At 38.9% G+C, this 24,623-nt stretch overlaps 1 protein-coding gene across 3 annotated transcripts in view; it reads left to right on the top strand.

The window, feature by feature from the left end:
* Positions 1–24,247, top strand: part of LOC124782429 (protein MTO1 homolog, mitochondrial) — a 91,170-nt gene extending 66,923 nt beyond the window's left edge. For all 3 annotated transcript variants that reach the window (XM_047253941.1, XM_047253939.1, XM_047253940.1), the window contains 6 exons: positions 6,577–6,740; positions 6,828–6,999; positions 7,299–7,461; positions 19,617–19,838; positions 19,928–19,988; positions 24,056–24,247. In XM_047253941.1, coding sequence (XP_047109897.1) covers positions 6,577–6,740; positions 6,828–6,999; positions 7,299–7,461; positions 19,617–19,838; positions 19,928–19,988; positions 24,056–24,154 — 881 coding nt within the window. In that variant the 3' untranslated portion in view covers positions 24,155–24,247. The remainder of the gene's footprint in view (positions 1–6,576; positions 6,741–6,827; positions 7,000–7,298; positions 7,462–19,616; positions 19,839–19,927; positions 19,989–24,055) is intronic.
* Positions 24,248–24,623: the final 376 nt, after the last annotated feature.

Below are 24,623 nucleotides of genomic sequence, written 5' to 3'. Positions count from 1 at the left end.
GCATATCGCTAAGAACAAGGAAATAGTTACATTTTGTTTTTTTATTGTTCTAAATATATTTTGTTATGTTATTGTTCTCTTTAGTTCGAAGATGGTTTTGATTGCAGCTCTTCAGTTTATCATGTGCAAGCCTCATCATCTTCGCATAATTATTGCAATGTGCATCCATTTGAACCTGCCAACTGTAGTCAAGCCTTGGTCACCCTCTACAATATTTACCCCCCTCTGTCCCCTCCACTAACATCGTGACAGTTCCTTGATCCCTTCTTTTAGTCATGTTGTGCCATAAATTATCTTTCTCTGCAATTCAATTTAGTAGTAGTACCTCATCTCTTTAGTTACCCAGTCTACTCATTCTCAACATTTCTAAAGCTTCTACTTTCATTGCATTTCAACTGCTTATTGTCCACATTTCACTTCAACTACATTCAAAAAAGACCTAATGGCACATAAATCTGTAATCAATGTCAACAGAATTCTTCTTTTCCAAAACACTTTCTGTGCCATTGCCAGTCTGAATTATATGTCCACTCTGCTTTGGCCATGGCCAGTTTATTTTACTGACCATATACCAAACTTATATACTGTTTTAGTGTTTTGTTTCATTTGCTAATCTAATTGCCTCAAAATCATCAGATTTGGGCAGAGTTGGAAGAATAGTAGGAGAATGCAGCTTGGCAGAAAGGAATGAAAGAGGAAGACACCTGGTCAAATTTTACACTGAACATAATTTAATCATCTGTAATAGATGGTTTAAAAATAATGAAAGAAGATTATACACATTGAAGATACATGTAGACAGTTTAAGGAATCAGACAAATTATTTAATGATGAGACAGAAATTTCAAAACTACATTTTGACATTTCCAGAGGAAGATGTGGACACTGACTGTAACTTGCTGGCTACAAACTGCAGATTAAAACTGAAAAAAATTGCAGAAAGGTTCAAAATTTAAGAGACGAAACCTAGTTAAATTGAAACAACCAAACCTTTTGAGATTTTCGGAGGGAGCATAAGGCAGTGATTGATTGCAACTGGAGAAGAGAATGCAATAGAAGAACAAGGCAGTGGCTAGTGGACATCTGGATACCACAGAAGATATTGAAATTGACTAAAGGAGAAAATGTAATAATGCAGCAAATGAAACAGGCAAAAAGGATTACAGTCATAAAATTGAGACTGACACAAGTGCAAAATCAGGAATGGTTAGAGGACAAATACAAGGCTGTAGAAGCATGCATAAGTAGGGGAAAGATAGATACCGTCTACAGGAAAATTAGAGAGACATTTGGAAAAAAGATAAGCAGCTGTGTGAATATCGAGACCACAGATGGTAGGCCACTACTAAGCAAAGAAGGGGAAGCTAATAGGTGTAAGGAATATTTAGAGGGGCTATACAAGATAAATGAACTGGAAGGCAATATTATAGAAAGGGAAGAGCAAGTAGATCAAGGTGAGTTGGAACATTTGGTAGTTTGAGAAGAACTTGACAGAGTACTGAAAGACCTGGAAGATTTGGTAATTCGAGAAGGACTTGACAGATTTCTGAGAAACCTAAGTCCAAAAAAGGCCTCTGGAGCAGACAACATTCCCTCAAAATCTTAAGATCCTTTGGGAGAGACAGCCATGACAAAACTATTCCGTCTGCCTTCCAAGATGTGTGAGACAGGCAAAATATATCGGCTGTAAAGTACAACGTAACAATTCCAGTTCCAAAGAGGACAGTTGCTGACAAATGTGGATATTATTGAACTATCATCAGTTTAATAAGTCATTGTTGCAAGCTACTGACATGAATTATTTATGTAAAAATGGAAAAATTGACACAAGCATACAAGGCAATACTGCTCCTATGACATTATCTCAGAAGATAGTTTAAAGAAAGGCAAATTTACATTTATAGCATTTCTACATTTTCAGGAAACGTGACAATGTTGACTGGAACACACTCTCTGAAATTCTGAAGGCGGCAGGGATAAAATAGAGGGAGCAAAGGGTTATTTACAACTTGTACAGAAACCAGATTACAGTTACAATAGTAGTAGAACCTGAAAGGCATACAATGGTCAAGAAGGCAGTGAGACAAGGCTGTACCCTATCACCGATGTCGTTCAATCTGTAAGTTGAGCTATCAGTAAAGAAAAACAGGGAGAAATTTGGAGAATGAATTAAAGTTTAGGGAGAAGAAATAAAAGCTTTAAAGTTTTTCAGGCTTTCCCAGTGACCTAATGACATCTTGGGTTGTTGTGTGTTCTGCCGGATATCAGCGTCGTACTTGCACGATATTTCGGTAGCGTAACTCGTTACCTTCCTCAGGTGTGAACTGAGACTACTCCTCAAGTGGACCTGGTCCAGTATTTATACCTGTGACCTTCCCCCTTCACCAGGTGCTCCCTCTGCGGTCCGCGCCTGCTCGCTGTGATCTTCTGGAGCATTGCCGTTCCCTTTTCCATCTGCTGCAGTCCTGGGTGTTCTCTTTGCAGTCCGTGCCCACCAGACACGCCCTTGGGTGTTCCATCTTCGGTCTGGTGCACCTGGAACTCTGTATGGGGATCGTTGTCCATGTCCACGCCTTCAGTTCTTCTATTTGTGGAGTGCTGCAGCTCTACTTAGCTGGTACCCCATGTCAAGGTTCATTAGATTATCGACCACTTTTATCTCTATTGACTCCCTTATAACATTGTCCCAAAATCTGGGCGTCTGTGCTGGAAACTTGGTTTCTTCATAATTCATGGCATGACCTAGTTCTAGGCAGTGTTCAGCAATGGCTGATTTTGTTTCCTGTCTTAATCGGGTGTGCCTCTGATGTTCCTTGCACCTGATATCTACTGTTCTTGTCGTCTGGCCAATGTTGGACATGCCACATTGGCAAGGTATATTATAAGTCCCTGGTTTCCGTAAACCCGGATTGTCCTTGACATTTCCTGTACGGGAACAAATATTATGAGCAAACTGAAGGTGTAGCTATGGGCAGCCCACTGTCTCCTGTGGTTGCCAATATGTTCATGGAGAGATTTGCGGAGAGGGCATTAGAGACAGCCAGATATAAACTCACATGCTTCTTCAGGTATGTGGATGACACCTTCGCAATATGGCCTGTGGCCTCGTGGGAAGGACAGGCTCAATGAGTTTCTGGAACGCCTTAACTTGTGCCACCCGAATATCAGGTTCACCATAGAACAGGAGAAGAATGGCCAGCTGCCGTTTCTGGATATACTTGTAAAAAGGAAAGCAGATGGATCAGTTGGCCACAGTGTGTATCGAAAACCCACACACACTGATTTATATCTGCAGACCAGCAGCTGTCACCACCCTGCTCAGAAGAACTGTGTTCTTAAGACATTGGTCCACAGAGCACATGCCTTGTCAGACCAAGAAAGTCTACTGACAGAAATAGAGCATCTCAAAACAGTGTTCTGCAAAAATGGATATACACGAAACAAATTGAGATGGCACTCCAACCAGCCACTACACCTTAAGTTCCAGAAGCAGAGCAAGGTGAAGCAAAGAAAGTGGTGTATTTGCCCTATGCTGGCTCTATTTCTGCCAGAATTAGTAGGATCCTCCATAAACACAATATCAAGTGTGTTTTCTGTCCATGCAGCAAGATCGGGGGACTGGTGGGAAATGTCAAGGACAACCTGGGTTTACGGAAACCAGGGATTTATAATATACCTTGCCAATGTGGCATGTTCTACATTGGCCAGACGACAAGAACAGTAGATATCAGGTGCAAGGAACATCAGAGGCCCACCCGATTAAGACAGGCAACAAAATTAGCCATTGCTGAACACTGCCTAGAACTAGGTCATGCCATGAATTATGAAGAAACCAAGTTTCTAGCACAGACGCCCAGATTTTGGGACAGTGTTATAAGGGAGTCAACAGAGATAAAAGTGATCGATAATCTCATGAACCGTGACACGGGGTACCAGCTAAGTAGAGCCTGGGATCCTGCTATGGAATTGCTGAAGAAGCAACGGGGACAGCTGCAGCACTCCACAAATAGAAGAACTGAAGGCGTGGACATGGAGAACGAACCCAATACAGAGTTCCAGGTGCACCAGACCAAGGATGGTACGCCCAGGATTGGGACTGATGGGTGTGGACAGCAAAGGGAACATCTAGAACTGCAGCTGTTCAAAAATGGAATGGCAACACTCCAGCAGATCACAGTGAGTGGGAATGCCTGGTACCACAGACGGGATTCCAAATGCACCAGACCGAAGATGGAACACCCAGGAGCGTGTCTGGTGGGTGCGGACTGCAAAGAGAACACCTAGGAGTGCAGCGGACAGAAAAGGGAACGGCAATGCTCCAGAAGATCGCAACGATCGGGCGCGGACTGCAGAGGGAGCGCCTGTGAAGGGGGTAGGCCACAGGCATAAGTACTGGACCAGGTCCACTCGAGTAGTAGTCTCACATCGCACCTGAGGAAGGTAACGAGTTATGCTACCGAAATATCGTGCAAGTATGAAGCTGATATCCGGCAGAACACCTGACAACCCAAGATGTCAACTTTGAAGTTTGCTGATGTCATCGTAATTCTGTGAGACAGTAAGGGATGTGGAAGAGCACTTGAATGGAACAGACGATGGCTGAAGTAGAGTGGATATAAAATGCAGACTGACTATAGCAAGAAAGGCATTTCTGAAAAAGAAAATTTTTTTTTGTAACCTAAAATAAATTTAAGTGTTAGGAAGTCTGAATGTATTTAAATAGAGTCTAGCCTTATATGGAACTGATACATGGACAGTAAGCAGGTCAGGCAGGAATAAAACATGAAGATTCAGAATGTGACACTACAGAAGAATGCTGAAGATTGGAGAAGATTAGATGGGTAGATCAGGAGGTACAGCATCGAATTGGAGAAAACTGAAATGGAGGGAAGTTAGGGGGTAAAAATTGTAGAGGGAAGTGAATACAGTAAGCAGAGTCAGAGTCATGCATGCTGCAGTAGTTATTCAGAGATGATGAGCCTTGTGCAGGACAGAGTAGCACAGACCAGTCTTTGGACTGAAGACTACAACTATGACATCATCATCTTCTCTACTGCCATCACCATTGATTGTATTATTGGCTCATACACCGAGTTAAAACAGGCAAATTATATGACTATCATATACAAATCTACTTCATCAGCTTCTCAGTATGCATGTTCCTCACATTTAATTGTAATCGCAACACAAGATCTCACTTTCTAGGATTCTAGTTGATCATGCATAAAACAAAAACTTTCTCAAATTTCTTTTACATTGCTGCTCTCCAAATCTGGGATGAGCCCTCTGGACTCTGTACACAATTTAATACCATGCTGCACTTGACTGAAGCACTTCCTTAATGTCCCCATGATCTCTTGCACTCCAAAAAAGTACTGCCTTATCTCTGAAGTAAATGCTCATTTGTTCTTCCACTTTCACATATTTCTGTTTTCACTTTCCAATTACTCTTGCATTTTCTTTTTGGTCACAGTTCAAAAAATTAATCTACCTACCTGTTTGTTAATTATCTTTACTGTTCTACTCTTCAGAAACAAATGTAAATTTTTCTCTGCTCTCCAGCTATCATTGTGATTTTATTTCTGTTGTTATACGTGTTAAGATTCCTTAATAAATGCAAGACTAACTGTATTCCATATATTGTAATGAACGTGATGATTTAAAATGAAAAATCATTGATTAGAAAGAAAACAATGCCTCTCATCATAATATTTGCAAGATAGATACGTAATAGGTCGAGGATGTAATATGTTTCTTTGTTTATATTGGAAATTGGGCTCTCGAAATTTTCAGAGTAAACTTCAACATGATGAGAGTGCCTTTCTTTTAGCATTTCCCATTGGAGCTTGTTATGAATTTCTCTGATGCTACTGCAGTGACTAAACAAGCTCATAGTGAAGTATGCCATTGTTCTTTGTATCTTCACATCCTCTTACGTTAATTCAACTTGCTAAGCAATCCAGAACAATACACAATACTCAAAGATTGAGCAAACAAGGACCCCCCCCCCCCCCCCAACATCATTCAGGAAGTGTCGAGACCGGAAATGGAAAGATTTGGAAGTTGTATGGGCCCCACAAACCGACATCATCATTTATATCCACCCAGCACTATCTGTTGTGATATGACTACTATTTCAAGAAAACATAGCGTACAAATATACAAGCTGTGATAGCCTCACATGTGTCTTTTTTCCCTATACATAACACCTTTTTTACAAGAACATATAGTTATCATTTTACAAAAGTAATTTATTCATTGTAAATTATTTCTGTTATATACATACTGCCAAAAGAATTACATAAAAAATTATGATTTTCTTTGTATTGTTGCTATACTTCATTTTTTGAACTTAGTGTGTATTCTAACCAAAGGTTTTGTGATTTATCCTGAACTTTACGTAGTGAGTATTATCTCTTTTGTCATTGTTATGTTTCATGAGTTGATTTTATCTCAGTTCCGCACTATAGTTGTTTTGTTTGTGACTGTGTAGTTAGTTGCTAGCTGTTTGCAAAGTTTTTGTTAATTCCTGTGTATAAGTAGAAAATGAAAATACATTTTTTATTTCCTTTACAGGTTATGGTGTTGAATATGATTTTGTAGACCCACGAGAATTGTATGCCACACTAGAAACTCAAAGAATTAGTGGCCTGTTCTTTGCAGGACAAATAAATGGAACTACCGGTTATGAAGAAGCTGCTGCTCAAGGAATAGTTGCTGGCATCAATGCTGCACTGAAGGTACCATGCCTCACTCAGTAGTCCTACCAGCTGATTAATATTTTTTTTAAAAAAATCTGTTTCTCTTCTATGTGCTTTTTATAATAGGTACAAAAAAAACCACAGTTTACTGTGAGCAGAACAGAAGGATATATTGGTGTTTTGATAGATGATCTGACAACTTTGGGGACAAATGAACCTTACAGAATGTTTACAAGCAGAGCTGAATTCAGGCTGTCTCTCAGACCAGATAATGCAGACTTAAGACTTACTGAGAAAGGTATTTGTGGTATTTGTACTTTGTAAAAATGAAAATATAAAATAATTTTCTCATGTATTTAAGAAACTGGACATGTTTAGATTGTTATTGGAAACATAGTAAGTACATTTATGTTGCATATATATCCCATCTTTTGAAATCACCTGTTAACTACCATTCTCTACACAGTGGAATGACAGATTTTGTCAGTCTTTACCTATACCAGGGACTTCATGTTTTCACCCATTAGTGTTTTTACTGAATGACTGTCTAGAGAAATTAGCAGAAGTATACTGTTGATTACGGCCATTAATTACTAGGTTATGAGGCGGGTTGTGTGTCACACCAGAGATATCAAAAGATGTGCAAGACCAGAGAAAAAATCAAGGCAGCAACTGATCTTCTAAGATCAATAGTGAAACCATCACACTTCTGGAGAGAGATATTGAAGCTACCACCAGCAAAATCCTCAGCACTAAAAAGGTACTAATCAAATTAAACCAAAGGAAGGTGGGTAAATTATACCTTAGTATGTAGAGTCTCTAAGAACTGTCCACTATATTAGAAAAACAAAATGGCATAAAAATAATATTTGTGTTACTATTAAGTTATGCGAAGCTTTAAATAATGAACATCATTAAACACATTGAGAAAACAAAATAATAACTAAGCAAAGCAAGGTAATGTACATGCTTAAATTGGGAGGAATAAAATCTCTTGTGCTTCAGTGTTGTTACAGGATTTCACTGAAATAAGAGCTATCACTATAAAAATGGCTTAAGTTTTTTTGAAACACTTCCCAGAAACTCGACACATCATATTAAGATGGGGCAGTTAGGTCATGGCAGGTAGCTGGTGAATGAAGCTGAGCACTGCTCTGCCTGCTTGTTTTTAGTGAGGAGATTATTTTATTTTTGTCTTATGCTGTGAATAAGCACAACTATGTAAGTCAAGGTTTTGGGAAAAGAAGAAACATTTCATTGGGGGTCATGTCATAAACAGTCTCAGTTTGTTTGATTGTTGCACAAGACAATTTTTCATGGGCAGTTTTCCCAGCAAGTGAACTGGTGACGAAATGCACATATTAAATGCCATGCTAATCATAAAATCCATTAGCCTCACATGCATCCCACTTTTCCTGAGTAACTGCACATGGCATTACATCATGTTGTTTATCGCAAGTAGATTATGAATTTCAAGTCATATTACCCATACTGTCCATCTAGAATGTTGTTGAGAAGCTTAACAACAGACACCAGGAATGTTATTTTTTAATTCAGTGCATGGTGTATTAAATATCTCTGTACCATATATTACTCACCATATAGAACAGGTATTGAGTGGCAGACAGGCACAGTGAGAAAGAATGCTATAAATATTTCAGCATCCAAAGGAAGTCCTTCATCAGAAATAGAAAACTCGCACACATTCACACAAGCACAACTCTCCCACTCATGGTCACTGTCATCTTTGGGCGTAATAGCCCAACAGCAGCTGCGTCCAAAGTAGCAACCTAGCTGGGTTGGTTAGTTGTCATGTGGAAAGTCACGTGGGGTGGGGAGTCCGTAGGACTGGAGCAGCTGAATAACATTATCTGCCAGGGTTTTGACTACATCTCGTCATGCCCAGAAATGAGAAATATCCTCCCCACTATTCTCCCCACCCTTCCCACAGGAGTGTCCTGCTGCTCACACAACCTACACAATAACCGTGCCAGTCCCTGTTCCAACTCTGCTTCCAATCCCTTGCTCCTCATGGCTCATATACATGCAGTAGACTATGTACAGGACCTGCCCCATACATCCTCCCTGTAACACCTATTCAGTCCTGTCACAGGCTTCTCCTGCCCCATCAAAGAGAGGCCTCCTGTGAAAGCACCCATGTGATCTACCAACTTCCTTGCAACTATTGTGTTACATGCTAGGTGAGCATGACAACTAGAAAGCTGTCTGTCTGCATGACAACTAGCAAGCTATCTGTCCACATGAATGGCCCCTGCCAGACTGTGTCCAAGAGATAGATGGACCACATCATTGCTGAGCGTGCTGTCCAGTACAGAATGCTTCACTTTAAGAACTGCTAAACAGCCTGTGACATCTAGATTCAACTGCACCAACACTAGCATTTCTGGATAGCGCAATTAGGAACTCGCTCTGCAACATATTCTTAGTTTCTGTAACTCTTCTAGCCTCAACCCTCAGTAGTACGTCTCCGTGCTCTCACTCCAGTACTACATGTCTTCTATCCCACCAGTGCATCTACACAGTCCTTTCTGTGCCCCTATTTATATATTCTCTGCTTCCTCACCTTCCAGCACAAACTCCCTGTACTGCACCTAGCGGCCCCATCCTGTCCCCACCACCTGCACGCTCCCACAGCCAGCACTAGTATCTCTCCTCACCCCTATCTTGTTACTCCTCCCCCTCCCCACATCTCCTCTGTACCCACCTATACCAGCTAGATTGCTGCTCACCTCAGGTATAGTTGCAGTTGGCCCTTAGTGGCAGGAGACAACAGTGGCCATGGGTGTTGAGTTGGGCTTGCGGGAAAGTTTGTGTGTGTTTCTTATTTCTGATGAATGACTGTGCCAGAAGCTGAAAGACTTCTAGCACTGTTTCCTGTGGTGCAACCCAGTGCATTCTCTATTTGGCAACTAACAATCTGTCCTTTCCATATTTTTCAAACAATAGAAAGTCCAGGTTGGAATATCAACAGTTATGAAAATGATAGATTGCTGCTCACCATGAAGATGACACATTGAGTTGCAGAGAGACTGAAATACACTAAGCTTTCAGCCAAAGCTTACTTCAGAATAGAAAGTAAAACACACACACACACACACACACACACACACACACACACACACATTTATTCTGGCTGGAGATAACTGCTGTATGTGTGTATGCTTGTGTTGAATTGTTGTTGTTGCTGTGTGTGTGTGTGTGTGTGTGTGTGTGTGTGTGTGTTTTATGAAAAAGGATTTGGTCAAGCACTTCAGTCTTTTCATTGTGCCCATCTGCAACTCAGTGTGTCATCTTTAGGGTGAGTGGCAGTCTTTCCATATTGTTATTATTCCATGCTGGACTTTCCATTGTTTGGTCTGTACTACATGTTTTTACATAAAAATTGTTTTGTTGTTTAATCCAGGACCCTAGTTATCATCACATACAATAGTCAATGCTGGGTACTCCCTAAAACTGAAAAGAAACGATATATGTGGCATTGTCATCGTCATCACTACCATCATTGTAGTGCTGTGAGAATAGTGTGAATTTATTGAAAATATTTTTATGTGATAGTAAGCCAAATCATGTTGTAAATCATTCCTTTCCAGTAATGATGTCGAGAATTTAGGTAATATAGATGATGTATTTTGGGTGACAATGCTCCCTGAACGTAAAGTTCATTTATCATTTTCTTCAACAGAGGAATGTACCAAGCTGATGGGCTATCTTTTAATTATTTGCTGTTCGCTCTACCTTCGAGCAATTAGCATAGAGTGGAGTTCTTGGAATTTTTCTTCTTCAGTTTGGATTATTGCTTGACATCACTGAAGAGGCTGAGCCAGTAGTGATATTAATTTCTGTGTTAGACTGTTTGAATGATGCACAGGATTGTGTTATGGCTGGTCCTTGGAATGTGACAGTTTTCAGTTTCATAATAAATGGACTAGGTCTTTGTTACAAATTATTCTCCATGATTGTGGACAGTGTTCAAGGTGTACTCCATTGTGTGATGATCTGAACTTTCCACATCTTTTACGATTTGTTGCAGGCAAATCTTAGAAAAATAAAGCATCTTCCCAAAATGTTCACTCCTGTTATAAACTGACAAACCCAAGTATATGGCGTGCTGCTTGAGCAAAATGTCTCTAATATCAGCTGCTGAAATTGTTGGTGTGTGCCTAGTTTCTGTTGTGTGACTAGGCCCACGTTTGCTTTCATGTAATAGGGTCTTGCCTTTAGACATGTTACTTTGACATGTGCAGATAATAATGTCATGTCATATTTTCCATGGACAAGCAGTAATGTCATCATCCTCATTTACATCATATGCCATATCGTTCCATCTTAATTGTTGGACCAGCAAATGAGGTACATCCATCAATTACAGTCCATAAACTTCTCTCCCTTCTTCAATACTGCCCCAAATCTGTCCTCTCTGCTCGATGTCAGATGTTGTCATATCCTTGTACCTGAGTTTTGGTTGTCCTCTTGGCCTTCAGTCTTTGAGTTTCAAATCACAAATCATACATCAGTTTTGGCAGCCTGCTAGCATCCATGAATCTCATATGTCCATATCATATCAGCTGCTGGTAGGTTATTTCTGGAGAGCTGCATTGCATGACACAGACCAGTGAAAAGGCACGTTTTTAAGCAACAGGCGATGCAACAGCTAAGCCACCGAAGCAGCAGACAGTAAAAACTTGTGATAGTATGCTATTTTCCCCAAGAAGGCCTGCAGTTCCTTAACAGATGTAAGGCGAGGAAGGGCATCAATCGCAGCGACAGTTTGCTGAAGCAGACGAATACCATCCTGAGAGAGTTGAAACCCCAAGTACGTGATAGATGCCTGAAAAAATTTTGATTTCTGAAGATTACACTTAAGACCGGCAGTCTGTAAGACATGAAAAAGTGTGCGGTGATTTTGAAGATGCTCGTCAGTGGTGGAGCCAGTGACAACAATGTCATCCTGGTAATTTATACACCCAGCAACAGTGAGCAATAATTTTTCCAAGAATTGCTGAAGGAGAGCAAGTGCACTGGCAAACCCGAATGGCAATCGTTGGTATTGATAGAGGCCGAAAGGCGTGTTAAGGACCAGAAACTGCCGGGAAGCAGCGTCAAGAGGAAGTTGATGATAAGCTTCTGACAGATCAAGTTTAGAAAAATACTGGCCTCCAGCAAGTTTAGTGAACAATTCTTCAGGTCGAGGCATAGGGTAAGTGTCGATAAGGCATTGAGCATTCACATTGGCTTTGAAATCGCCGCAGAGACGAATATCACCATTTGGCTTAGCAATGACAACGACAGGAGAGGACCACTCACTGGAAGTGACAGGAAGCAAGACCCCTGAAGCAGTGAGACGATCCAGCTCCCGTTTGACCTGATCACGAAGGGCCACAGGAATGGGCCAAGCCTGAAAAAACTTAGGCCGAGCAGTGGGTTTGAGCGTGATATGAGCTTCAAAGTCGTTTGCACGGCCTAACCCAGGAGAAAAAAGGGACGAAAATGTTGTCGACAAGGAATCCAATAGAGCATAAGGAATAGCGTCAGAGACGATATTGACAGAGTCATCTATGGAGAACCCAAAAATGCGAAAGGCATCGAAACCAAAAAGATTCTCCATGTTACTATGGTTGACCACAAATATGGGAACAGTGCGAACAACAGATTTGTAAGATACCTCAGCGTCAAATTGTCCCAAGAGAGAAATCTTCTGTTTATTGTAAGTCCGTAATTGCCTAGTAGCAGGTGACAGGATTGGAGAACCAAACTGAAGATACATCTGAGGACTGATGATAGTGGTAGCAGAACCAGAATCCACCTGCATGCGAACATCTCGACCAAGTATTTGGACAGTGAGGAATAACTTCCCTGAAAGGGAAGAAGTACAATTGACAGAAAACACAGAATCAGAATCAGTGTCATGTTCATGAACATCATGTATGCGGTCGGATTTGCAAACGGATGACACATGACCCTTTTTTTGCATTTGTGACACACGGCCCAATGTTGTGGACAATCTTCTCGTGAATGTTTCGTAAAACACCGCGGACATGAAGGAAATTGCCGTGGGTTTTGTTGCAGTTTCTTAGAGGTTTGTTTACGGTTAGGCCGAGGCTGCGCTTGGGAGCGTACTGCGGCCACGTCGGCCGGCGGGGACATGCCACATGCTTCGTCAACATCGCACAGAGGTTGTATTTCCCCGATGTCGCCCCACACCTCTATTTGCACTCCAGCGGCATGAGAAATTTCTATGAGACTTAGCGATGGATAGCACTTCATCTAGAGTCGGATTTGCCAACTGGAGGGCACGTTGCCTAACTTCTTTGTTGGGCGCCAATCGGATAATAGCATCCCATACCATGGAATCGGTGTAGGATTCTTTGTGAACTTCAGTAACAACAAATTGACACTTTCTACTGAGGCTGTGAAGTTCAGCAGCCCAAGCGCGATAGGATTGATTCTGTTGTTTTTGACTACGGTAAAAGGCAACACGTGAGGCTACCACATGCATTTGCTTTTGAAAATAGACGGACAGAAGTGAGCACATTTCAGCAAAGGACAAAGACGCAGGATCTTTCAAAGGAGCCAATTGTGACAACAGCCGATACATTTGAGGTGAAATCCATGAAAGGAACAGAGACTTACATGTTTGTTCGTCCGCGACATGAAATGCCAGGAAGAGATGTCGAAGACGTTTTTCGTAATCAGACCAGTCTTTTGCCATCTCGTCGTAAGGAGGAAAAGGAGGTAGAGACAACGACGAGAGACGCCCTGCGTTTGATGCCACGACGAAATCACGAATCGCATTTGTGAGAAGCGTTTGCTGTTCTATGAGACCTTGCAATAGTTGCTCTAAAGTAGCCATGGAAACATGGGAGTCAACGATGGAAAAGAAAAATCCCATCCTCGTCGCCAATTGTAATAACTTCAAGTTGAACAAATATATTTCAAGGAAGACACAATACATGAAAGTCACAGATCAAGTAAACAGAGTAAGACGTGTGTACACTTTAACAGTCAAATCATAACTGAGTCCGAGTCTAGTGGCCGCTGGCTGGCTGGCTGGCCACTTAGGTGGCAGACAGCGCCGCATGTAGAGGACGCGCGTAACTGCGTGGCGGCACTTTGAAAGATTGGGGAGTCGCGACATATACACCGCAGAGCTGGTTGCCACATCACTAGCCTGCACTACATCAATACTCTCACCACAAATAACTTAATGATTTGTAGCAACTCCATTTACTTCTTAAGGTTGCTAACACACAAGACCTGTTAGTTGACCTCCACCGCTCTGAAATGCCAGTAACATTCATCTGCACATAGAACCGTATAGATATTTCCAGAAATGAACTTTCTGGCCAATTAGATAAAAAAGCAAGCACAGGAGACAAACTTGAAGTTGGGAGTACCAGAAAAGATTTATGATTGCAACAACAACATCAGATTTGAAAAACTTGGTAGCTGGAATGGCAGGGTACAATGACCCTCAATAAACTTAGAAGTTGTGGAAGGAGTACCTCTTGCTGTGGTGTCCTCAGTGATCTCGGGCTACTTTCTCCTTCGAGGCTGTCGAGCATTTTGAAACTTTCTTGTACATATTTTATTTATCTAACTGTTTAGGCTTATTAACTCTCTAGTCTGTACAGTCTGCATTTTCTTACCCATTTTAGTTCATCACCCATTTTTCTTGTACTGATGACCCTTCTCCATGTATCCTTCAGTGACCTGCTACAGTTTTTAGTTGCCTGGGTTTTATCTCATTTTTCACTATCTTGATAAAGCTACTATCAAAAACATTTTCAGCCACAAATACATGAAGACAGACCCTGGAGCTGACAGTTCTCCTTTACTTGTTTCACATCTTTTTTATGTAATTATACTGTGAATTGAGGGATCAATAACCAAAGTAGTTTTCTCTCTGTAAACTTATCATCATAATCATCATCCATTATTTTCCAAAAAATCCTCTGGCTTTGTTCATTCCTCCAGTTATTTCATCAACACCCACCAATTTACCAGTTTTGTGGAATTTCCAGGCATATCATACACCATTCCAAGTTATCTCTGTCCCGTTTGAATCAGATGAATGTGATACAGCACAGTCATCTTGTGTATGCTATATGAGGCGAGGTAAAAACAAAAAGAATTTTTGTTTTTCTTAAAGAATCTTTCTTTATTCATCATCATCAATTTTGTCTCCTTCAAAGTAATCCCCTTAAGATATAATACATTTGCGCCAGCACTTTTTCCAATCTTCGAAGCACTTCTGCAACTCACATTTTGTTATGGTGTTCAGCTCCCTCAGCAACTGTTTTTTTATCTCATCAGTGGTGGCAAAAGCCCTCTTACAGTGCTCATTAGCCTTGGGAATAGAAAGGAGTCACAGGGGGCCATGTCCGGCGAATGAGGTGGCTGAGGTTACATAATGGTTTTTGTTTTTTTGCATGCATTATCATGATGCAATTTCCTCAATTTGTTTTGCCATTATTCTGATCACTTTCTTCATATTGCTTCACGCAAATGGTAAATAACTCATATTTTGTCTTCTGTTAGAAATTATGGATTGTTATCAACTGCATTCAGAAATTCCTGAACATGTATGCACAATATCATTTTTAGATGAAATTTAACAATTTTGGAAAAAATGTTGCTGTTACATGTTTCACGCTCAAAACATCTGAAAAATCTGCTTGGCATGACTCAAAGGAAATTATCAGCAACTTCTTTATTGATGATTTTGTGATTTTCCAGACCCATTTTCTTTACAGCTTCCACACTATCATTAATAATGGATGTGCTAGGGTGTCCAGGACAGATGTCTTTATCGTCTTCTTGAAACACTTTGAAACATTTAAACCACTCATAAACTGTTGTCTTACTCATAGTAGATTCACCAAAAACCAGTGTAAATATTTGAAATGTGGGGCTCCACTTTATTCCATTTTGTAAGCAAGATTTTCTCAAAAGTAAAAATTCACCAAGCACTCGGAAACACATATAACCTTTTTGGCTTTCACCAGTAAAATACTATTTAAAACAACTGAAAGTGCGAACATACATTGGGAACATATGTACCAACAAGCCAAAAATCTGGAAATCAGTTGTATAAAGCCGGTGAAATCAAAAAATCCCTGTTACTTTTTGATCACAGCATGTATGTAATTCACATTTAACAAGTCATTGAAGTAATGCTCTGAGGCCCATTTAAATTTATCATCATCCGTGATGGGATTGGAATGTTCCTTATCTCTTTTTCTAATTTTTGTCATTCCATATAGAATTATCTTATTCCGATTAACCTCATCTTTCAGTTTATGGTTCCACTTGTTCAGCCATGCCACTCGTTTTTCTGTAACAGTCGGTCTTGCTTCTTTCATAGTGATTCTGTTTGGTTCCTTGGGAGTAATGTATCATTGTTTTTTAAATTCAAGATATTAGTAGCATTCTTCTGCACATGACCCGTTTACCCCATGTCGAACAGAAGTGATGACAGGTACATCCCTGCCCTACTCTCTTAACTGTATGGAAGTTGATTGACGATGTATGATCTACCCAAATAGGCAAATAATTGTTGATCTGAATGTTCTACATCATTAATAATCTAGAGTAGATGATTCAATACTTTTGCTGAGCAAAAAGTGTTGGCTTTAGGCTGTCACTTACCAGCTATCCTTTTAATGTCACCATAGCTGCTGCATCCCATATTATCAGTTATCTGCCTTACATACTCACACCTAGTGCTGGGCAGCAATTCTTTCCTTCCACTACTATTTCTAGCAATGAGCCACGGTATGTGCCCAACCATTCTCTCGCTTCAGTTCATTTTCTCTCTCTCTCTCTCTCTCTCTCTCTCTCTCTCTCTCTCACTCTCACTCTGGTTTCTCTTTCTCTTGATCAGTCCATCTCATCTTCAGCGGTCTCCTGCAAAACCGTATTTTTTTTTATTATTGCCACCCACTAGTGCACATTATGCACCCAGCTCTGATCCTGTTCTGTGTTGGTGATTCCTGCCATTCCATCAGTGAACTATATTATCTCTATTTTCCATTGGTGAATAACAACTCCTACATTGAGAGAGTCCTTTACTTCCCTCATTGCCTCTTTAGTATACAAATTAAATATCACTGGGGACAATGAGCAAACCCACCTTCCACCTTCCATGATTTTACCTTTTGTACTGTTCCATCAATGCTGTCCAACCCTGTTTGCTGCATGTGAAGAGAATGGTTTGCCCTTCTATTTTTGTGGGTGACACCTCTCTTCATAAGAATAGATAAAAATAATTCCATTCCCATTATCAACAGCCTTCTCCAAATCTACGTATGCCATATATGTTTCTTTGTTTTTCCAAATCTGCCCTCTGTTATTCACCTCAATGCTAAAATTGTTTCTCGAGTGTCCCGGTTTCTCACAAAACCGAACTGGTTCTAATGTAATGTATTTTTAACTTTCCTTCCCATTCTCTGATAGAGTACTGTTTTTAGGATGTTTTATGGATTTCATAGTAGCCTGACTGTGGAGAATTTTTGCATGTAAACTCTCTTGCTTGCTTTGGAAGTGCAATACTTACATTTTTTTTTTTTTTTTTTTTTTAAGTTGCAGTGCTACATCAATTTCATTCTTGAGCTCACATAACGTTTGCTCCATCCTTTGCCCTAGTGCCCGTAAGAGTTCTGCTGATACTTCATCAATGCCTGTGCATTTATTTCCTTTAAATTTGAGTAAAGCTTATTGAAATTTAGAAATAAGTATTGGATCTCTCCTATTATAGTCGTATATCATATCCTCATTTTCATTTGCTTATAGTCTGTGTAGGTCATGCTGTTATATGTTTTGTTTTGTTTCTATCTCATATCTTCCCTCCACAACATCACAATTTATACATTTATGGATGCTGTTGTGCACAGTTTTTTTAACTTCCTGGCAGGTTAAAACTGTGTGCTGGATCAGGATTCTAACATGGCATCTTTGCCTTTCTGCAGACAAGTGCTCTACTGACTGAGCTATTCAAGGACAACGCATGATCCACCCTCTCAACTTCACTCCCGCCAGTATGTCTCTCCTGCCTTCTGTCCAAACATCACAGAAGCTCTCCTGCATAGCTTGCGGGACATACCGAAGGCAGGAGAGAGGCACTGGTGAGGGCAGCAAGGCAAAGGTCCCAGTTTCAGGTTCCCATCAGACACCCAGTTTTAATTGGTCAATAAGTTTCAGTTTTGTTTCTATTGCACTTCTACTATTTCTGCTTACTTTTGACATCTTTCATGTTCATCCTTTCTGTATTAATTCCAAAGTCACATCTGTTAACCATGGTTGGCTCTATTCTGCCTTTTTCATTCCTAGTATCTTATTTGTTGCATCTCTTAGAAGAACATTCCATCAGTTTTACACACCAGAAATTCCTTGAAATGTCATTATTTCTTTTGTCACATATTCCAACAAGTCAGACTGAATTTTTGTTTCCTTCAACTTACCTCAGTTCTTATACTTCAACCGCTTTCTCTTTAAATTCCTGAATTTTGACTGGTATGTTATTAGTACCATGTTTTCATCACTATCAATGTCTGCACCCAAATAACTTTTGCAGTCCTCAATTTCCTGAATGTTTTTTACACAAAAATAGTCATTCCAATATCTTATTTGACTCCCCTGTATCTTCCACCTATGCTTTCTTTCAACGGGTTTTCAAAAAGTGTTTTCGTGAAATCACTATCTCGTGCTTAGCACAAAATTCTTTTAATTTCTGTACACTCTCATTTTGCTTGCCAAGCTCAAACTCTCACGTTACTGTCTTGTTCCCTACTTTCATCTACAACTGCATTCTCATATCTCCTTTGAAATGATTAATTAATTCAGTGATATTTTCATATATTTTCTCAATTTTACTGTTGTTCGCATCTGTGTTTGGCATGTATATGTGTATGACTGCAGTGTCTGTCTGACATCCAATCAGTTCAACCATTTATATTGTCTGTTTCCCCCTCATTGTTATTCCCTCTTCTGCTCTATCTTTATGTGACCCCTCACCACATCCAATAACTCGCCTCCCATAGCCATCGCATTTCATTGCTTTCTAAAATATCTAGTTGTATTCTTTCTGTTTCTACATTAAATTTTCTAGTTTCTCATATTTCAACATTCCATGTATCCAGTCTAATAACCATTTCTGTTGTATGACAGGAAAGTGTATTCAAAATGTAATCTTACAACACCATGTAAAAGGCTTTCTCTGATATAGAAAGAATGTATAGACAGGTAATTCTACTCAGAACTTGCTCGTTGATTTGACAAATAAGTCAAATCTACCCTCTTGTGCTTCAGCCGGGCAGGAATTGGTTTTATTCTTTGAATGCATGTGAAAGCAGACTCTCAACCCTCCATGCATAATGTGAAGCATAACTGGGCTAACATAGGTATTAGGCTTAGAGTCCTGCAGCAGAACAAGTTTTTTGATGAACCTTAAATATTTTAGAAAGTAGCATACACTGCAGTTTTTTGGCATCCAGCAGTGGTTCGCTGACAATCTGAGTATCAGTTTCATGTTTGGTTGAATATTTTCACTTGCTGGCATCCTATACACTTAGAAGTACAGTTTGGAGTGGAATGCAAGGAGAAACAAATGGAAAACTTATGCAAGCTTGTGCATTTGAGTCCCAATCCAGCACTTTTTTTTAATAATATTTGTTTTTCTTTCAGTGCACAGTATTTTGTCTTTGCACTTTGCGTTCAAGCCTATTTTGTTTTTACTATGTTTTCAAGTTGCTCCTTATCACACTATTCATTCTTTCCCTTTACTAACTATATGAAAGAGATTGACAACTAATTTTTAGGTAAAATAATCAAGTAACCTGCTAAATGGATGGCATATTATTTTTTACCCTTTGTTAAAATGCTCCATTCTTGTTACAGTGCTTTTGACATGATGGCAATTCATGGTGATATAAAAACTACAGAAACCATATGTGAATCAATGCCTGATGTACTAGGACATTTACTACATGATAGAGCGCTGTTGATGCGTCTTGTGATAGAAGCTTTGTACGAAATGGCTATTTGTGAGCAGATGGAGGAAGTGGAAGAAATACGCAGAGATGAAGCCTTGATCATACCAACCAGTATCAACTATGCAGCGTGTGTATTTAATTAGCTTTTTTTCAGTCATACTGATTTCTTCTCTGTATGTAGTAGTTGTTCTATAAACTGCTGACTTTCCTTTCTAGGAAATCTTTGTGCTTATCATCTGAAGAGATTGAGAAATTGACACTAGTACAACCATCAACTGTAAGTATCTCATATAATAATACTTGTGCAACTTTTGCACAAATGTGGAAGAGAGTTTCAATAATATATTTTATCATATTATTATGTGAAGTGAAAATCAAGATAGACAATTATTGGTGAGCCAAAATTGGCGATAGTTAAAGTTCGTTTTTCAGTTGCTCAAGTATTTCATTTTATGTGAAAAATACAGTTTCATAACAGTTTTTTTTTAAATATAATATTATACTGGAAATTAAAACAGAAGTGCTCGTTCAAGGGGGAAAAATTAACATTTAGTATCTTATGAAACTGGGGTCTTAAGATACAGAAATGCAATCTTCAAGGCAGACATTAACTGTTGTGTTACTCTATCGCACTGAGCAGTAATAAATAAATGTTTAAAAAGTCCTACAATGTGTGTGACCAACTCAAAAATAATTAATTATACCCCTGAATCCACTGTAAATATCTCCTCCTAAATATTTTATGTATTGTTGAAAAATGTGTTAACAATAATTGAAATTTCATAGGTGTGTACACAGAATATACTGCAAGGTATGTACCATCACATCTTAGTAAGGCAAAAGAAAAAGGTAATTATATTAAAAAGGAAAAACAGTTCCAGATGTTCTGCAAAATTATATTTATTTGGTCACGAACTGGTTCCCAGCTTAAGGCGTTCTTGAGGTGTTTGATAAAACACAGTATATACAGTTCCGTACAATAAATGGCACAACTCCAGTAATAAATATAGACTTTGAACAGAAGTCGGTAGCTAAGGTAGAATTTTCAAAAATTTTTGGTGTGTCCATTGATGAGAGGTTAAACTGGAAGCAACACATTAATGGTCTGCTGAAACGTCTGAGTTCAGCTACGTATGCCATTAGGGTTATTGCAAATTTTGGTGATAAGAATCTCAGTAAATTAGCTTACTATGCCTACTCTCATTCACTGTTTTCGTATGGCATCATATTCTGGGGTAGTTCATCGTTGAGTAGAAAAGTATTCATTGCTCAAAAACGTGTAATCAGAATAATTGCTGGAGCCCACCACAGTCATCCTACAGACATCTATTTAAGGATCTAGGGATCCTCACAGTAACCTCACAGTATATATATTCACTTATGAAATTTGTTGTTAATAATCCAACCCAGTTCAAAAGTAATAGCAGTGTGCATTGCTATAACACCAGGAGAAAGGATGATCTTCACTATGCAGGGTTAAATCTGACTTTGGCACAGAAAGGGGTAAATTATGCTGCCACAAAAGTCTTTGGTCACCTACCAAACAGCATCAAAAGCCTGACAGATAGCCAACTAACATTTAAAAATAAATTAAAAGAATTTCTAGATGACAATTCCTTCTACTCATTGGCTGAATTTTTAGATATAAATTAGGGGGAAAAAACCACTTCAACATTAGTGTCATGCAATATTTTGTGTAATGTAATATCTTGTACAGACATCTTTTATTAACCTGACACATTCCACGCCATTACGAAGTGTCGTATTCATGATCTATGGAACAAGTATTAATCTAATCTAATCTAACTGAATATCACAAACAGAGATAAACATGATGTGCAACTTACACAGACATTATTTGTACAGGAGATAGAAAAATGACAAAGTGTTTATATATGAAAAGATTACAATAACTAAGTTAACTAATTAAGGGGCAAACAAAGTTTTATATGGAGATACATGTAACAAATGAAAAGAAATAAAATGAATTTACAGTCTGAATCTAATATTTGTAATGAAAACTTGATTTAGCAAAGGGGGAAAATGGAAATTGAGTCTAAACATTTAATACTAGGCTGGCATTCTGTGTCATGCGTTTGTTGATTCCCATTATTTTGAGTATGGTCATCTTTTTTACAGAGTGTAAAACTTAACTTTCTACATAATATGGATTGTTTCCTGCTAAAAGATGATCAGCAAAGGTCGAATCTTTCTTCCTTAATCACCAGCTTCTCTAATGTTCACATAACCGAATTGCCACAGCTCTACCTGACTGACCAATACACACTTTTTCACACTGCTTCCAAGTGACTTTTCGTACACCATTCTGTGGCAAGGGTTGTATTTTGTCTTTTCTACTGAACTCTTGGCACAGAGTGGTGTATATGAAATCACTTGCAAGCAGTATGAAAAAGTGTATATTGTTCATAGAATGCTAGCATAGTATTAAGTGATCAGACTCAATTTCAGTTTTCTTCCTTGTTAAATTAACTTTTTGTTAAAAATCCCAGATTCAGACTGTAAACTCATTTTATTTCCCATCATTTGTTGTTTGTATCTCCACATAAAAACTTTGTTTACCTCTTAATTATTGTAATATTTTTGTATGTAAACACTTCATCATTTTTTGTATCTTCTGTACAAATAATACCAGTGTGTGTGTCAAACATCATGTTTATCTCTGTTTCTGACATTCACTTGATAAGCCGAAAGCCAGTTCATAACCAAATAAAAATAATTTTGCACTACAGTAGGAAGCATTTTTTTCCTTTTTAATGTTATTATCGTGTTCTGCCAAACACTGACAGAAAATTCAGTTAATGTTGGAAAGTTAATTATTGAATTAGCTGTGTGATTTCAACTTCAGTGCAAGTGCTCATCACATAAAATGGATCAATTATGGTCACAGGGTGGTCAAAATAAAAATGACCCGGATGGAATGTAACAATACTATGAAAAGGAATGTTGCTACTTATATATTGGAAATGCTGAGTCACAGATAGGCACAACAAAAAGACTGTCACAAATAAATAAAGCTTTCGGCCATTAAGGCCTTCGTCAACAATAGACGTACACACAACTGCAGTCTCAGGCAGCTGATTCAGTTGCCTGAGACTGGTCTTGTGTGCGAGTTGCATTTGCGTTTGTTGAGAAAGACCTTAAAGGCCAAAAGTTTTATTTATTTGTGACAGTCTTTTTCTTGTGCATGTCTGCGACTCAGCATCTCCACTATATGAGTAGCAACTTTTCTCTTCATAATATTGTTACATTCCATCCTGGATTTTCCATTGTTTGTTAAAAACGACCCGGGAAATATTTTTAAGACTGATGCAGAAGTGATTCTTGTTAATGATCTGGAGAACTGCGCATCATCGCAGAAAATGACGGAAACTGTGATTTTGATGCACCATTTGGTTCTGTCACAAGCGCATCTCCCGCATGCTCTGTTCCAAGTACATTTTCAGATGAATTCTGGTCATCCTGTCAGGGTATGTAAACTCTTAAAACTTGCTCCATTATGTATCAGAAAATCCCCATCAGTACCTTGAAGAGCCATTCCATACTCTTGACAATTGCTGTTTGGTGGGCAATGTCTGGTGTCCACATCTTAATATGATTCTTTTACTGAAGTGTTTATGCTGACCGGTATTTTCAGAAACTGTTTAATCCATATGTGGATCAGCTCACAACAGATGAATGATTGTGTGGATATCTTCAACAAGGCAGAGCAACAGCACACAACTGTATTTACTGTCTTGTCATGATTGTATGAAGTATTGGATGAGGAGAGCAGAGATAGTACAATCTCCTCTGGCCACCTCGGTCGTCTGATCCCTCTTGCTGGGATTTTTACCTGTGAGGCAAATTGAAGGGTCAGATGTACTAAAATAATCTGGAAGCACCACAGTGGAACATTGAAAATGCTATTGCTGCTATCCTTCATGCAGAATTCTTACGCATGTCTCACACTTTGATAAATGGAGCATAGCGCCACATCACTGTCAGTGGTGACCATTTCCAGCCTCTTCTGTAATATTCATTAATAACGGTCAATCCTGCATTTGTGCTATTGTAAATATTTTCTGACCTCCTTTAACGCGCCCACCCTGTGTGATGTGAATTACTCTAGTTAATGTATTTTAACATTGGATCCAGAGCATTCCTTTTTATTTTGATGGTGTGGGGTTACATAATAGTAGTGTTTAAAATTATGTAACTATGTTTCATTAAATTGTAACCTGGGATATACTATAGATATTTTAAAAAATAGTAAGCAAACTATTGATTTCAAATTTATCAAATAATTGATTCATTTGAATGTTAAGTGTTGTCTCATATTTTCAGATCGCCGCTGCTAGTCGCATACCAGGAGTAACACCTTCCACAGTCGTTCGCTTGCTGAATTATGTGAAACAGCAAAATAGTGTGAACTGTCATGTCTAATCTGTTGTGATTGATAAACAAATAAAAGCTGTTTGTAGTGCTGTGAATCACAAATTAAATATATTTCCTCAAGATTTTCAATATTTTCACAAATGTTTAACGTTATTAATATTTAGACTAGCAAACCTACAAATCAATTTGAATTATCATAAAAAGAACTGCTATTGACACCAGAGTTTATTCATCTTCATTAAATTTTTTTCTCAATTTTTAGTTCAGTTTGTATGATATTTGTTATTACCTAAATTTTCTGGTTGTTCGTATTCACAAAGCAATTTGGAGAGTATGGAATGTTTTACCAAACAATGATGTTTACTGACCATAGTACATGAAGCACATACTTGAAATGTTCAGAAACCGGACTTGGAGGAAAATGTGATTAGCACTGTAGAAGGTGACCACCGTATCAGTGCTAGACAGCTGGTCTGCCAATATAGACTAAGCCGGACGACAGTGTTGTGGAACATTC

This window comes from Schistocerca piceifrons, chromosome 1 (genome assembly GCF_021461385.2).
Source record: "Schistocerca piceifrons isolate TAMUIC-IGC-003096 chromosome 1, iqSchPice1.1, whole genome shotgun sequence".
Taxonomy (NCBI): domain Eukaryota; kingdom Metazoa; phylum Arthropoda; class Insecta; order Orthoptera; family Acrididae; genus Schistocerca; species Schistocerca piceifrons.
This window is presented reverse-complemented; position numbering and strand designations above follow the sequence as displayed.